Source organism: Scyliorhinus torazame, chromosome 12 (assembly GCF_047496885.1).
Source record: "Scyliorhinus torazame isolate Kashiwa2021f chromosome 12, sScyTor2.1, whole genome shotgun sequence".
Taxonomy (NCBI): domain Eukaryota; kingdom Metazoa; phylum Chordata; class Chondrichthyes; order Carcharhiniformes; family Scyliorhinidae; genus Scyliorhinus; species Scyliorhinus torazame.
Genome location: NC_092718.1, coordinates 38,333,443 through 38,350,978, shown reverse-complemented (window position 1 = coordinate 38,350,978; position 17,536 = coordinate 38,333,443). Strand labels below are relative to the sequence as shown.

Genomic DNA, 17,536 nt, shown 5'->3' with positions numbered 1-17,536 from the left:
AGTTCTCGCCCTCATGGACAACATAAAATGGTGAAGCAGATTAAACAGCAGATGTTACAACAGTGATTTTCAATGCCTTGGGTTTTTATGAATGAACAAAATCAATTGTGATTATTCTTTTTTTTTAAATGAGGGGACGAATGGAGCATCGGGTGTTGTATGTTTTGGACCCGCTGGAGAGCATGGAGAGGGTCATGGGCCTGCTGGGGAGGTTTGGGGCGTTCTCTGGGTATAGGTTGAATGTAGGGAAAAGCAAAGAGTTCCCGGTGAATGAGTTGGGCCGGCGAGCCAATTTACAGTGGACGGTCCCTTTCATAGAATTTACAGTGCAAAAGGAGGGACTGGTTTAGCACACTGGGCTAAATCGCTGGCTTTTAAGGCAGACCAAGGCATGCCAGCTGCGCGGGTTCAATTCCCGTACCAGCCTCCCCGAACAGGCGCCGAAATGTGGCGACTAGGGGCTTTTCACAGTAACTTCATTTGAAGCCTACTTGTGACAATAAGCGATTTTCATTTCATTTCATTTCATTTCAAATGGCCCATTGAGTCTGCACCGGCTCTTGGAAAGAGCATCCCACTTAAGCCCACACATCCCCGTAACCCAATCTAACCTATGGGCAATTAAGTATGGCCAATCCACCTAACCTGCTCATCTTTGGACTGTGGAAGGAAATCTGAGCACCCGGAGGAAATCCACGCAGACACAGGGAGAACGTGCAGACTCCGCACAGACAGTGACCCACGTCGGGAATCGAACCTGGGACCCTGGAACTGTGAATCAACTGTGCTACCGTGCTGTCCTTAAGGTCTTTTCTTTGTTCTTTGTGGCCAGAGACAGGTTGAGATACCTAGGGATTCAGGTAGCAAGGGGATGGGCAATGCTTCACAAGTGGAATTTTACAAAGCTGGTGGAAGAGGCTAGAGAGGATCTCAAGAGGTGCGGCACGCTGCAATTGACTTTGGCAGGGAGGGTACAAGTGACAATATTCGGGGTTTCGGAGAAGCCGGAACTGATGGAGGGCTGGAAGGTCAGTGTTGTGGCCTTTGCCTCTGATTGCCCGGCGATGAATTTTTTTGGAGTGGCGGTCAGCAACACAACAGGAGGTAGCGGCCTGGCTGGGTGACTTATATGACTTTCTTCCACTGGAAAAGATCAAATAAGAGTTATGGGGCTCAACGGAGGGTTTCGGGGCAAAGTGGGGGGATGTTCGTGACCGTGTCGCGTGGAGGGAGGGTGAAAAGGGGGAAAATTGTACAATTGTTTGTTGGGAAGCTTGTTTCCCAAATTGTTGTTGTGTTGCAACTTTTTCTCTTAGTTTGGAAAAAAATACATTTAAGAACAAAAATCAGGAAAAATCATCCATTCGACGGAGTGTTTCCTTTTGCATATAAAACCTTCATTTCCAGTTTCTGCTTTCCTTAGAATCGTTCCAATCAGTTAGCTGGTAACAGTTGCTTGGACATGCCAATTGGGCGCTTCCAGGTTGATCTGGATTCCCAAATGAATGAACAATTTAAAATTGCTGCAAGACATAACTCTGCTGCCATCTCCACCCTGAGGGTGCTCTTTCCAAGAGCTGGTGCGGACTCGATGGGCCGAATGGCCTCGTTCTGCACTGTAAATTCTATGATAATCTATGATTGACAAGTCCGTGGAGTAATTTTGCTTTCTTTATTGGCATCAAAATTACAACAAATTGCATTTACTTTTTTCTTTGTTCACTTACGGGATGTGGGCATCGCTGGCTAGGCCAGCATTTATTGCCCATCCCTAGTTGCCCTCAAGAATGCAGTGGTGAGCTGTCTTTTTGAACCGCTGCAATCCCGGAGATGTAGGTACACCCACAGTGCTGTTAAGGAAGGGGTTCCAGAATTTTGACCGAGCTACACTGAAGAAATGGAAATTATGTTTGCAAGTCAGGATGGTGAGTGACCTGGAGGGTCATGGGTTTGGAAGGAACTGCCTGAGGAGCCTTGGTGAGTTCCTGCAGTGCATCTTATAAATGGAACACATTGCAGCCGCTGTTCTTCAGAGGTAGAGGGAGTGAATGTTTGAGTAAGAGGTGTCAATCAAATGGGTTGCTTTGTCCTGGATGGTGTTGAACTTACTCAGTGTTGTTGGAGCTGCACTTATAGAGGCAAATGGAGAGTATTCCATCATGCTCCTGACTTGTGCCTTGTAGATGGTCAGATTATGGGGAGTCAGGAGCCACAGGAATCCTAGCCTCTGACCTCCTGTAGCCACCATATTTATAGAGCTAGTCCAGTTTAGTTTCTGGTCAATGGAAACCCTCAAGATGTTGATAGTGGGGGATTCAGTGATGGTAATTCCATTGAATGTCAAGAGGTGATGTTTGGATTCTCCCTTGTTGGAGATGGTCATTGCCTGGCACCTCTGTGGCGTGAATGTTATTTGTCACTTGTCAGCCCAAGTCTGGATATTGTCCAGGATTTGCTGCATTGGATCTGAAGTCATGAATGATGCTGAACATTGTACAGTCATCAGCAAGCATCCCACTTCTGACCTTATGGTGGAAGGAAGGCCACTGATGAAGTAGCTGAAGGCAGTTATGCCGCAGGCATTACCCTGAGGAACTCCTGCAGTAATGTCCTTGAACTGAGATGATTGATCTCCAACCACAACTATCTTCCTTTGTGTCAGGGTTTTGACTTCAAGCAGCGGACAGTTTTCCCCGATTCCCATTGACTCCAGTTTTGCTAGGGTTCTTTGATGCAATACTCGGTCAAATGCTGCCTTGATGTCGAGGGCAGTCACTGTTACCTCACCTCTGGCATTCAGTTCTTTTGTCCATGTTTGAACCAAGGCTGTAATGAGGTCAGGAGCTGAGTGACTCTGACAGAACCCAAACTGAGTGTCAGTGAAAAGGTTATTGCTAAACAAGTGCCTCTTTTTTTTTTAATTTAGAGTACCCAATTCATTTTTTCCAATTAAGGGGTAATTTGGTGTGGCCAATCCACCTAGCCTGCACATCTTTGGGTTGTGGGGGCGGAACCCACGCAAATACAGGGAGAACGTGCAAACTCCACACGGACAGTGAACCAGAACCGGGATCAAACCTGGGACCTCAGTGCTGTGAGACTGCAGGGCTAACCCACTGCACCACCGTGCTGCCTCTTAAACAAGTGCCTCTTGATGGCGCTGTTGATGATCCCTTCCATGATCGTGAATATACTTATGGGGCTGTAATTGGCCGGATGGGGCTGTAGTTGGCTGGGTTGGTTTGTCCTGTTTCTTGTGTACTGGACATACCTGGGCAATTTTCCACATTGCCGGGTAGATGCCAGTATTGTAGCTGCACTGGAACAGCTTGTCTAGGGTACAGTATGTTCTGGAGCACACGTATTCCGTATTATTGCCGGAATATTGTCAGGGACCTTAACATTTGCAGTATTAAATGCTGTCAACTGTTTCCTGATATCACATGGAGTGAATCGAATTGGTGACAGACTAACATCTGTGAATCTGGGATCTCCAGAGGAGGCAGATGAGGATCATCCACTCGACACTTCTGGCTAAGAATTGTTGCACAGTTTTAACCTTATCTTTTGCACAAATGAGCTGGATTGTTCTATCATTGAGGATGGGGATATTTGTGGAACTGCTGACTCCACTGAGTTTAATTGTCCACCACTGTTCATGGCTGGATGTGGCAGGACTGCAGAGCTTGAATCAGATCTGTTGGTTGTGGAATTGTTTAGCACTATTACTTGCTGTTTGGCATGCAAGTAATTCTGTGTTGTAGCTTCACCAGGTTGACACCTTGCTTTTCGGTAAGCCCGCTGTTGCTCCTGGCACACTTCATTGAACACGGTTGCTCCCCTGGTTGATAGTAATGGTAGAGTGGGGGATTTGTCGGGCCATGAGGTTGGAGATTGTGGTTGAGTACAATTCTACTGCTGCTGATGGCCCACAGCATTTCATGGATTCCCACTCTTGAGTTGCTAGATCTGTTCGAAGTCTATCCCATTTAGCACAGTGGTAGTGGCACACAAGGTTATGGAGGGTTTCTTCAATGTGAAGAAGTGGCCTTGTCTCCACAAGTGCTGCGAGATGATCACTCATACAGATACTGTCATGGACAGATGCAGCTACGGCAGGCAGGTTGCCGAGGATGAGGTCAAGTATGTTTTTCCCTTTTTTTTTGTTCTCACGATCTGCCGCAGACCCAATCTATCAGCTTTAGGACCCGGCCAGCTTGGTCTGTGATGGCACTATCAAGTCACTCACAAGTCACAGTCTGATTCTCCCCGTGTCTGCGTGGGTTTCCTCCGAGTGCTCCGGTTTCCTCCCACAATGCCTGAAAGACATGCTGTTAGGCAATTCTGAATTTCAAATTTGGCCATTCTGAATTCTCCCTCTGTGTACTCAAACAGGCGCCAGAGTGTGGCGACTAGGGGATTTTCACAGTAACTTCATTGCAGTGTTAATGTAAGCCTACTTGTGACAATAAAGATTATTGTTATTATTAATGATAGATATTCAAGTCCCCCACCCAGATTACATTCTCTGTCTTTGCCATCCTCTGTGCTTCTTCCAAGTGGTGAACATGGAGGAGAATTGGTTTATCAGCTGAGAGCGGAATGGCACGTGGTAATTGGCAGGGGGGGTTTCTTACCCATGTTTGACCTGGTGCGATGAGACTTCATGGGGTCCAGATATTGAGGATTCTCAGGGCAATTTCCTCACGACTGTACCGCCTCCTCTGCAGGGTCTGTCCTGCCAGTAGTGTCTGTGACATTCTGTAAGGTATGAATCTGTGAGTATGACTATATCAGGCTGTTGCTTGACTGGTCTATGAGACAAGCCCCTAGACGTTTGCCAGGAGGACTTTGCAAGGTTGACAGGGCTGGGTTTGCTGTTGTCATTTCTGGTGCTTAGGTTTGTTGTCAGATGGTCAGTCTGGTTTCATTCCTTTTTGTTAACTTGAAGCAGTTTGATGCAACTGAATGGCTCGCTTTGTCATTTCAGAGGGCATTTGAGAATCAACCACATTGCTGTGGGTCTGGAGCATGTAGGCCAGACCATGTAAGGACAGCAGGTTTCCTTTCCAAATGGACATTAGTGAATCAGATGAGTTATTTCAACAATGGTTTCACTATTCTCATCAGACCTTTAATTCCATTCCAGATTTTTACTGAATTTTGAACTTGAATTTTGAACCTGGGCCCCCAGAGCATTACCCTGGATCGTTAGTTCAGCAGCAATACTGCACCTCCGCCAGCCTTTAGTGGAGTAAAATGTCTCCAGGCTCTTCACAGGGATGTTAGGAAATGAGCATTTTATGCCCACCCACATGGTGATATTAGGACAGGCAGTTGCAGGATTCAAAGAAGAAAGGACAGCAGATGTGTTTAGAGAGAGAATTCTAAAGCCTGTGACATAGGCAGCTCAAAGCATGGCCACCAATGGTGGGACAATAGAAGGTGCTGAATGGAAGGTCAGAATTGGGGGCGCACAGAGATTATCAGGAGTTGTGAAGAAGGTTCCTGAGGCCAGAAAGGGCAAAGTCCTGTGGCGGGATTTGAATACTAAGATCATTTTAAATTTGAAGCATTGTTGAAAACAAGGGGTGATCTGGATCAGTAGTGACAGGGGAACAGAACGTGGTGAGAGTTCAGATACGGACAGCAGAGTTTTAGATGAACTAACGTTTGTGGGCAGTGGAATGTGGCAAGCCAGCCTAGTGAGATCTGGAATACTCGTCTTGAGGTTACGGATACGTGCACGAGGTTTCAATAGCTGATGGGCTGAAGCAGGGGAGGAGTCAGGCGATGTGACTGAGGTGCAAATGAACATTCTTGATGATGGAGAAGACATGAGGTTTGCACACTCAGCGCGGATCCCACAATGCTGGGGTTGTAAATAAACTGGTTCAGCTTCAGCAGTGTCAAAGAGGACGAAAAAACAAATCCAAGTTGCAAAGTGATGAGCTGCTGTCAAATGCATCAGCTTAAAATTCTAATTCAGCATCTAATTTTTGTCCATTTCTAGACACAGTTCAGCTTGAAATGCACATAAAGTCCAGAACTAAATTTCAATCTCCATACTCGAATTGGTTACTGGGAACTATATTTTTGGAGATATTTCAATGACAGTTGTAGGAAGTAAAAGATTATAATTGTTGACTGGGTGTTAATGCCGGCAGAAACCTTGAATAAGCGCCACCTTCTAGCATTTCTCCTTGGGTGCTGTTTACCACCCAAAATGGAAAAGTTAAATATTATTCGAAAATTCTTTTGCGGCTGGTAAAACCTTGTTAATCTTTCAAAAAAAGAAGCTTGAAATTTCAGATGACTAAATTGGAATTAGTTCAACCACAGAGCTGAAGTTAATTCAAAATAAAAGCAGCTGAACGCTTTGGGATTTAATTGTTCAAAGAAGGCCAGAATTAAGCAAAAGTTAATATAATTTTCAACACAAACTACAGAAGTAGATAATGCACACAATTTTCAAAAGTTTAAGTGTAGCTTAATCTTTTGTTTCTGATTTTAAACTCAAGGTTGATTACATATATAGTTTCAGAATGAAAGTATTGGTAACCTATTACTATCTAAATCAGACATTTGATATCTGGCCACATCAATGAAATGAGGCTTATAGTTACGAGGCTTATGGTTAGAGTTTCTGCTTCATTTCCTATGGTTTCTAATCCCCATAGCTGGATTAACATCTTGGCCATTACTTGGCTAATTAAGTGAATTAAGCTGCTTGGGAGCTACAAAATGAATATTATTGCAGGTGAAATAATGCTGGAAACACACATCAGGTCAGTCAGCTACTGCGGGGAGAACAAATAAGTTACTGTTTTAAATGCAAACCCTTCTGTTGTTTAAGGAAGTTCCAAGTGATTCAGTATATTTTTAATCTTGTTCCACACTCCACTTTAAATTTTCGTTGGGCGGTGTCAATATTGGAAAGTTATTAATGCAGCCGTTCAATTCTATTCATCGGTATACATCATAGAATTGGCAAGACAAAAATTGCTCTTGAACTGCTTACATTTTCCATAGCAGTGTTCACATTTGAAAATTTCTTAGACCCTTGATGGTGAGGAGGAAAATGGGGCAGGAGAAATTTGAAGGCAGGACTGAGGAAGGTTAGCAAATTTTCTTTTGAGCCTTTTGAAAGAAATGGGAGGTGGATTAGGAAGGGAGTTTTCGAAGCATGGGCATATTACCAATTGGCCACAGCTGCTAGAGTGGAAGGAATGGAGCCCAACCAGTAAGGCAGATTCTGAGAAATTGAAGATGCAGAATGGAGGAAAAAAGTAAAAGGCTTGAAAATGAGACCATTGACCTTGATATTAGTGTGGTAGAGGACTCGGAGTTTTGGAACTTGATCGAAACAGATGGGATTGCCCTTGGAGAGATGGTGGCACAGCCGTATTGGACTAGTAATCCAGAGACACAGAGTAATGCTCTGGGGATCCAGGTTCAAATCCCGATGGTGAAATTTGAATTCAATAAAAAATTTTAATTAAAAGTCTAATGATAGCCATGAAACCATTATCGATTGTTGCAAAAACCCATCTGGTTCACTAATGCCCTTTAGGGAAGGAAATCAGCCACCCTTACTTGGTCTGGCCTACATGTGTCTCCAGACCCACAGCAATGTGGTTGACTCTTCACTTGTCCCTCAAGGGCAATTAGGGATGGGCAATAAATGCTGGCACAGCCTGCGACACCCACATCACATGAACATTTTTTTAAAAAGCCAGGTCTCAGTAGATATTAGCCCATGACAAAGTTGAGATACGCTAATGATGTGCTTTGTTGATTAACCTATTAAAGTTTCCCACCATCAGTTTGTGAATCAAGTTTTTTTTTTTTTTTAAGCATATACAAGATGTTATTAACACAGACTCACAGGAAAAGACCCTCTGGTCCATCCAGCCTGTCCCACGCAATGGAATGCGCTCTCCACCCCATCCCATAATCATTTGACCTCCTGAGAGAGGCAAAGGGAAAGATGAAACCCAGTCCAGTGTTGATGGAAATATCTGTCAAATCCTATTCCCAACCACCACCTTCTAAGGCAATCGAAGCTAATCCAGAAAAACATTCTGGCCCTGATAATTCTATGCAGTATATACCTTTTGTACAAAGTGATTTTCAGTGATTGGACATGACAAACAAGCACCTGGTCTCAAACCCAACCCAACAGCTGCCTGTTTTGAAGGGTGGTCCACCCATAACAGATTCAGGACCGGCCACTGTCCCTGCTTGGCCAAGCTCAACAGATGGGGCATTAGTGTCAGCCCATTGTGTGCCTTTGGGAGAGAGCAGACTATGCACCACAACATAGGAGAATGTCCAACTCACCAATTGAGTGGAGGCCTATCCGCACTCGACACAGCAGGACTGGGAGAAACTACTTGGCGTAGAGACTTTTGCATTTGCTAAGTAAATACAATTTCCACCCCAGCCGGAAACAGATCTAATTCCAGATGTTCACTGTAAAGTCCCACTTCTTATGGCCTACCTTCATAGCTAAGATGCTTTCAACTGGAAATTGGTCTTGTGACCATCTTACACCCTTCTCTAAGCCTCCGAATCATCCACAAAACTGGACACATTCTACACCGTGAATAAAAACAGTTGAGAGTAATGGTCCTAATGATCAATGTCTGTAGAATGCCAGTAATGTGCATTCTCTGAACGTATTCAAATTAATCTGTAACTACTTCTCCTTAAAGTCCTCTGGCAATTCTCAATCAGTTCAATATATTACTGTTCTTATCGCTTCTCGGTCTTTTGGCTAAGATCAAGCCCAAGATAATGTGCAATGCCTTTTCTTGTCAGCTTGGATCTTGTATGTCTCTCTTGTGGAGACCATGAATTGGGTTCAATTTGAAGTAGTTTTTGGAGCAAGCAATGAGATGGATTAAAGGAAGCCTCGTGTTGAGAATCTTTTCATTCCGGGCAATGTGGAAAATTGCCCATGTGTCCTGTTCACAAGAAACAGGACAAATCCAACCCAGCCAATTACCACCCTATCAGTCTACTCTCCATCATCAGCAAAGTGATGGAATGAGTCACCAACAGTGCTATCAAGCAGCACTTACTCAGCAATAACCTGCTCACGGACACTCAGTTTGGGTTCTGCCAGAGTCACTCAGCTCCTGATCTCATTGCAGCCCTGGTTCAGACATGAACAAAAGAGATGAATGCCAGAGGTGAGGTGAGAATGACTGCCTTTGACATCAAGATATCAAGGCAGCATTTGACTGAGTATGGCATCAAGGAGCCCCAGCAAAACTGGAGTTAATGGAGAAACTCTCCGCTGGTTGGAGTCATACCTGGCACAAAAGAAGATGGTTGTGGTGGTTGAAGCTCCAGGATATCGCTCCAGGATATCACTGCAGGGGTTCCTCAAGGTAGTGTCCTGGGGCAGCACGGTGGCGCAGTGGGTAGCACTGCTGCCTCACGGCGCCGAGGTCACTGTCCGTGTGGAGTTTTCACATTCTCCCCATGTTTGCGTGGGTTTTGCCCCACAACTCAAAAGGTCTGCAGGGTAGGTGAATTGACCACACTAAATTGCCCCTTAATTGGAAACAATGAATTGGGTACTCTAAATTTATTTTTAAAAAGAAGAAAAATAAGGGTAGTGTCTTAGGCCCAACCACCTTCAGCTGCTTCAAGATCCTAAGGTCAGAAGGTTGGATGTTTGCAAATGACTGCACAATGTTCAGCACCATTCGCGACTCCTCAGATAATGATGCAGTCCATGTCCAAATGCAGGAAAAGCTGGACAATATCCATGCTTGGGCTGGCAAGTTACATTCGTGCCACACAAGTGCCAGGCAATGACCATCTCCTACAAGAGAGGATCTAACCATCGCCCCTTGACATTCAGTGGCATGACCATCACTGAATCCCCCACAATCAACATCCTCAGGGTTACCATTGATCAGAAACTGAACTGGACGAGCCCCATTAATACTGTGGCAACCAGGGAAGGTCGAAGGCTTTGAATCCTACGGCGAGTAACCCCCCCCCCCCTATCCGCCATCTACAAGGCATTTAGAAGTGTAATGGAATACTCTCCACTTGCTTGGATGAGTGCAGCTCCAACAACACTGAATAAGTTCGACACCATCCAGGAAAAAGCAGCCCACTTGATTGTTCCTCCTACAAATATTCAGACCTTCCACCACCGAACAGTGGCAGCTGTGTGTACCATCTACAAGATGCAATGCAGTAACTCGCCAAGGTTTCTTAGGCAGCACCTTCCAAACCCACGACTGCTACCGTCTAGGAGGACGAGCAGCAGATACCTGGGAACACCACTACCTGGAGGTTCCCTTCCAAGTTACTCACCATCCTGTCCTGGAAATATATCGCTGTTCCCATCCTGGAACTCCCTCCCTAACAGCACTGTGGGTGTACCTACACCTCAAAGACTGCAGCGGTTCAAGAAGGCAACTCACCACCACCTTCTCGAAGGTAACTAGGGACGGGCTATAAATACTGGCTTAACCAGTGTCTCCCACATCCAGTAAATTAATAAATTTTAAAAGCCTTTTGTAAGTCTGGCTAATTCATCTCACCCACCATCTTGGTGACTTCAGAAAATGCAATCAACTTTGTTCGGCGTTACCTCTTATTTTTGTAGCCATATTGTGTGCCCCTTTCTATCTCAGTCATCATATATTGTATCGCTAACTATTCCCTCGAGCATCTTTCTATTACTGATGTCAAACCAATGTTCATGAGTTGAGAGAAATTAAAGATATTTGCTGCATGGCACCCAATTATTGGCCAGAACTACAAATCTATTTTATACACGCACTCACACACACACGTGTACATACTATATAGGAAATCCATTAAAAATGTTGGCATGGACAATATTAATGCAAAATGTTGACATAAAGACAGGAGGTTAGACCAGAATTGAATGCATACACAATGTTTTAATAATATATCGATAGAAGGACAGTATCTGTACAGACTTAACCTTGGAAGTTTCAAGACTATTCTAACATATTTTAACTCAATTGCCTAAATTATTTTTTCCTTGCATAGGCTGTACCACCAGACATGGCAGGCTACCCTCACATCCGCTACATTTCTTCAAGGCTGGAAGGAAGGTTTCCAGGACTCCGGGCCACCTATGAGGTTGGTATTAACAGGATCAGGAAATATAACAGTTTTAGATTAAAGTGGAGATAAATCTTGTTCTTGAGGAATGTGAGTATGTACACATTAAAACGTGTATGCTAAGTTATTCTTCCTCATTCACAGGATTTGCTGCATTTAGAAGAACGACTGGGCAATGTTAATCGAGGTGCCTCACAGGGTACAATTGAGAGATGCACATACCCACACAAATATAAAAAGGTACAGCCACTTCCTTATTTTTGATTTGTTATAGAAACAATTGAACTTTTAAACTGTACTAACATCTTACAAATTACTTTTTAATGTTCATAAATTTGTTAAAATGATTACTGCAAATGCTTTCTGTGATCTCTCTGGTTGAACCACCTGACAAACTTGAATTTGTGGTAACAAGGTGATAACTGACTTACAGAGAAAACTGCAGTACAAACAGGAAGATGATGATGGAATTGAGGATGACACTGAGGAAAAATGTACCATCTGTCTATCTATTCTAGAAGAAGGAGAAGATGTGAGGTAAGACAGTTTCGTAGATAAATATTCAGTTAATTCAGATCAACACATACCAACATTCCAAGTCTGGAAGATTTTGTGTCTTTTATTCCTTTTAAAGAAAGGATTCAATCTCAAAAAAATCTTAATTCACTGTCAAACAAACATTGATGCAAAAGGCAGGAGATTGGCGAGTTGCCTTTCTAGTTAATAAACTGTGTAAATTGGATCGTGTGTAGTACTCCACCTCTCTGTCAATAAACGTATTCTTCCATATGTCTCTGATCTTTTAATGAATCAATTTTTGAACTGTGACATTTTTTTAAAATCTGGAATTGTTAAGAACCCGATAAACTAGTTGCAGTATCAATTAACCCATAATGCCAATAAATATTTTAAAAACTTAAAGGTAATACTCATGTTGAGAGTCCCTTTTGGGCAAAATGTGTACATATCGAAGTAAAACTAATACAATGTTTTTTTTTCCTTCTATTCATACAGGCGCCTTCCCTGCATGCATCTCTTCCATCAAGTATGTGTGGACCAGTGGCTGACTACCAACAAGAAATGCCCCATATGCAGAGTGGACATTGAGGCTCAGCTGTCTGCAGATAGTTGACATCTTATTCAGTAACTCTCCTCTGTACTGCAGTCAACCAAAGATGGCATGAATAACCTGCGCAGATTCAAAAGCATTGAACCTAGAGTGCGGCTACGCCACATAGTACAATTTATGCTAGGCCTACAATGATATTTCAGTATAGAGTTTAAATTTTAATGTATTTATGAAGCTTTTTACGTGGCTTTTTGTTTTTCCAAGTCATTTTATTTTGCATGGTTCCTTGGATTGCATTTCTTTGCACATAACGGGCTTTATGTCCTCAGACTTGCAGGCAAGATTAGCTGCTCTAGATAGAAACAAAGTCATTTTCATGATGCCTTGCTTTACTGGAATAGAATATGTCATCAGTCACTAACCCTGGACTTTAATTTAAACATTTATAATAGATTGTGTATATAGATTGTGATCTGTTCATTAAGGAGGAATATCAAGACATTCCGTGATTAGGAAAACAGCTGCTGTATTGTAGAAATTAATTGTCAGACAGCAAACAACCAATTAATGGGACCCTGTCCCAACCAATTGCCATTACAAGAAGTATATATCCAACCATATAAACTGTTTAGGTTTTTAATAAAATAAAAATCCATTTTTGGCACAGTGGTAGATGTAATTTTTAAGAATGTCAATATTCAACAAGACTAATGGGTTCACAAATTTTTTATTTCATAGTTTTCTTCACTTTTTTTGTTTTTGGTTTAATTTTGGTTTCCCCTATTCTTTACGATTTTAGCTGTTTGGCCGCCATTAAACAGCTCGAACACTAATGTTATCGAAATTAGCTGTATTGCGTATACTTGCACATCTGATGATTGGTAATGGTGAGCTAGTCAGATTGTAGAACAAGGTTCTGTATGAAGTCATCAATAAGCACGTCTAGGTAATGTATTTGAAGGCAGATTGCAGAATGATGGCTGTTAAAGATTCAGGTGAAGTGTTGGAATGCAGTACCAATGGCAGGTATCCATGCATTGACAGATTTGTAAAGATCCCTGGATGAATTTTTCAGGGGGTCTTAGTTTTAAAGTTAATAAAGATAGTTAACTCCATGTTGGCTGTCTGTTTTGTCATTTCTATTCAATGTTTTTCTGCTTGCATCAAAAAATTCACAGGTTATGTTAAATATTCCTACCGTGGATGGTTGTTTCTGATTACATCCTGTTCTATTTTCATAAATTACGAGTGGCAAAGAGAGGAAATTGATGTTGTGGATTTCTTTTTATATAGTAACAAAGTGACCTGTAAATATCAAAAACCCGCTCAAAGTGGGCAGCACGGTGGCGCAGTGGTTAGCACTTCTTCCTCATGGTGCCGAGGACCCAGGTTCGACCCCAGCCCCAGGTGGCTGTCCATGTTGCACGTTCTCCTTGTGTCTGCGTGGGTCACACCCCCACAACCCAAAAAGATGTGTAGGGTAGGTGAATTGGCCACGCTAAATTGCCTTTGATTGGGGGGGGGGGAAAGTATTGGGTACTTTAAATTTATAGAAAAAAAAAACCTGCTCAATGCTAGGCATTTGTCAGGTGATCAATGTCTGTCATTTTAAAACACCAAATGCTGGGTAAAGAGACCCCATGTGGCGGGGTTTAGCCACAAAGCCTATGGGCATTTAAATTATGGCACTTGGATATTTCAATGCAAAGATCTAATGTGAATTTCTTTTGTACACCATTTTAAGAAACTTGTTCAGTTATTTAAAATAATCAACAGCTCTGTTAAGGTTATGGGCAATAGGATTTTATCATGATGGCTTATTAAGCATTTATATTTCCACAAAGTAATTTCACAGCCATAATAACGTAATTAATGTTACATCTAATAAAGACCAAAATACATAAAATGTCTTGAAATGAATCAGCACACAAGCATGCAAAATCTCTATTGCTGTGATTTACTTATTGATCCCCTGAAAATTAAACTAGTCAGCAGAATGCCATGGTGTCAATTTAACCCAACCTAGATGCTGTTTATACTGGAGTTTATGATGTGCAGCTGGCAAATGTTTTTATGGGTGACTTCATTAGTGCTAACTAGCTTTCTGCCAGGAGACATCATTATGCCATGTTCGACCAGTGTTCCTTTAGTTTCTTCTACTGAGCAAAATTGAAACTAGTTTGCTGCAGGATACTTGTTTGCGATGTCATTGAATGGCCCGATTCTGACTGGGATCGTTCAGTTGAAGGCTCTAGTTGACCAAAGAGATTATTGTTTTGAATTAAGTTAAAAGGTACATTTACCTGCATGTGTGGTTATCAAAGGGCTGGAATTTAGTAACACTCCTTTAGCGGTACATATTTCAGCTCTACAGGTCTTTTTTTTTTAAATTTAGAGTACCCAATTATTTTTTTCCAATTAGGGGGCAATTTAGCATGGCCAATCTACCTAACCTGCACATCTTTGTGTTGTGGGGGTGAGCCCCACGTAGACATGGGGACAATGTGCAAACTCCACACGGACAGTGACCCAGCGCCGGGATTCGAACCCGGGTCCTCAGCGCTGCAGTCCCAGTGCTAACCACTGTGCCACACGCTGCCCCAGCTCTACGGGATGACTTGGATGACATGCTGAAGATCTCAAACCTTTCTAGAATTGCACTTAATTCCAAACGTCTCCAATTAAACATAATCCAATGTTTGATGATGTTATCATGGTGCCTTGTTATTTTTTTGTTTAAACTGTACTTGTAGGTGCACCATTATAAGAGGTAAAGAAAGGATCTTTTATAAAGCTTCCTCAAGAAGCATACTATTATACTCGGCCTTGTAAAGTAGAACGGAGAGTTCCCGATTCCCTGAGTGAAGTGTAGAAGGAAACATTTTGGAGGGAGTAGAAATTTGTGATTGGTGTTATTTTTTTTTTCCCAACTGTTCCCCATCACTCTTCCTACATTAGTAACGCCAAACCACCACATGTAACAGGAAGTCAAGCAGACCAAAAGGTTCTCGAGTATTTTTTTTAATTGCTGGAAATATTCAGCAGGTCTGGCATGAGGAAGAAACAAAGTTAACACTGATGAACTTTCATAAGAACAGCCTTGGATTATGAAATGGGAGAAAATTATCAAGTACTTTGAATTTTAAGTGATCCCGGGGCCTTTTCTGGAAAGTGCACATGTGGATAATGTGTGAGGAGCGGATTGAGCTCGGTTATGATTCTCCCCATGGTGAAATAGTACACTTACAATCACAGTTTTGAATCTCGTTTCCATGTGCAGGCAGGAGGATGCCCAATGTCAGTCAACCCATATCCCAGCAAGGAGGAGAGAAAGTTGAGGGGGTCAAAATTGTTTCATCTCCACTATGCAATAAAGCTCTATGCTTGGTCTTTTTTTTGTCACAAATAAAACCTGTATGCTAGATGATTATTCAAATTTACATCTCCATGAAGATGTGTGGTAAACATTTTGCTGATTATTGAACTACACCTGACAAAAGTAAGAGGAGGCTTGAGTGGAGCATAAATAACAGCATGGACTAGTTGGGCTGTTTCTGTGCCATATATCGTAAAATCCCTACAGTGCAGGAGGAGGCCATTCGGCCCATCGGCTCTGCACCGACCCTCAAAGAGCATTCCACCCTATTCCTGTAACCCCACCTAAACCCTGGGCAAAAGCAGCAATTTAGTGTGACCAATCCACCTAACCACTCTGGAAGGAAACCGGAGCACCCGGAAGAAACTCACGCAGACACTGGCGAAAATGCTAACTCCAAACAGTTGGGGCAGCATGGTAGCGCAGTGGTTAGCATTGCTGCCTCACGGCGCCGAGATCCCAGGTTCAATCCCGGGCCTGGGTCACTGTCCGTGTGGAGTTTGCACATTCTCCCTGTGTTTGCGTGGGTTTCACCCCCACAACCCAAAGATGTGCAGGGTAGGTGGATTAGCCACGATAAATTGCCCCTTAATTAGAAAAAATGAATTGGGTACTCTAAATTTATTTTAAAAATAAAGAAAAAGAACTACACCCAAGGCTGGAATTGAACCCGAGTCCCTGCCGCTGTGAGGCAGCAGTGCTAACCACTGTGCCACCATGCTGCTTCTGTTATCCTTTGTGAAACTACTGTTTTCTGATTGTTATTTAATCTCATTGTTTATTTTCTCTCTAAACCTCAAACGTGAAAGACGTACATTGTAACCAGAATAATGTTGGCTTCTCTGTTCAAACACAGAGGTTGTAGCAGATTCATATGACAAGCCCCACAGCTTTTTTTCTTGTACCAAGCCTTGTATTAGAGCATAGCTTTGATAATCTATACACTGGATTATTGACTATTCGATTATGTGTATACCTTTTTTGATACAGATGTAGTTGTTACCCATTAGAAGTACTCCGTTTTGTGAACTAAAATATTGCCAAATTCACATCTGGCAAGTCTGGGAAAAGCAGGGAAAATCCCAAGATATTCTATATCAGTGGGAAGAGGATAACTGGGAGGGGGGGTGTAGGGACCACGGGGGGGAATCTGGGTGGAGCCAGAGGACATTGGTAGGGTGTGAATATTTCACATCTGCCTTCACCCAAGAGAATGAGGAGGCAGATATGGAACTCTTGGAGAGACTCTGGGGTTACTGAGCAAGTTGTCATAGGGAGGGGCAAGGTATTGGAGGAGTCGGCAGGCTTAAAGGTGGAGGAATATCCAGGTCGGGACGAATTGTGTCCCAGGTTGCTGTGGGAGGCGAGGGAGGAGATTGCAGGGACCCTGATCCAAATTTTTAATTCTCCTCTGGCCACGGGAGCGGTGCCAGGGGACTGGAGAACCATGAATGTGGTCCCACTATTTAAGAAAGGCTGTAGGGAGAAACCAGGGAACTACAGACCAGTGAGTCTCACATCATTGGTGGGAAAACTAATTGAGAAAACGCTGAAGGAGAGAATCTATCTCCACTTGGGGAGGCAAGGTTTGATCAGAGGGTGGTCATGCCTAACAAATTTAATTGAATTTTTTGAGCATGTGGCTAAGTGCAGATGAGGATAGAGCAGTTAATGTACTTTACATGGATTTCAGCAAAGCATTTGACAAGGTCCTACATGGGAGACTTTTAAAGAAGGCAAATGCACATGGGATACAGGAGAATTTGATAAGATGGATTCAAAGCTGGCTGAGCTGTAGGAAACAAAAGGTGATGACATACGGCTGCTTTAGTGACAGGAAGCCAGTGTCCAGTGGCGTACATCAGGGATCTGTGCTGGGTCCCCTGTTATTAGTCATTTATATAAATGACTTAGATGACTACGTGGGGGGTAGGATCAGTAAGTTTTCAGATGAAACAAAGATAAGC

General features: G+C 43.0%; 1 protein-coding gene across 2 annotated transcripts in view; it reads left to right on the top strand.

The window, feature by feature from the left end:
* Positions 1–13,308, top strand: part of rnf111 (ring finger protein 111) — a 195,989-nt gene extending 182,681 nt beyond the window's left edge. Inside the window, exons 11-14 of one of the 2 annotated variants that reach the window (XM_072470709.1) lie at positions 11,050–11,142; positions 11,269–11,364; positions 11,558–11,661; positions 12,139–13,308. In XM_072470709.1, the coding sequence (XP_072326810.1) occupies positions 11,050–11,142; positions 11,269–11,364; positions 11,558–11,661; positions 12,139–12,256 (411 nt within the window). In that variant the 3' untranslated portion in view covers positions 12,257–13,308. Of the gene's footprint in view, positions 1–11,049; positions 11,143–11,268; positions 11,365–11,539; positions 11,662–12,138 lie in introns of both variants that reach the window. The other variant, XM_072470708.1, reaches the window with a different exon arrangement.
* Positions 13,309–17,536: the final 4,228 nt, after the last annotated feature.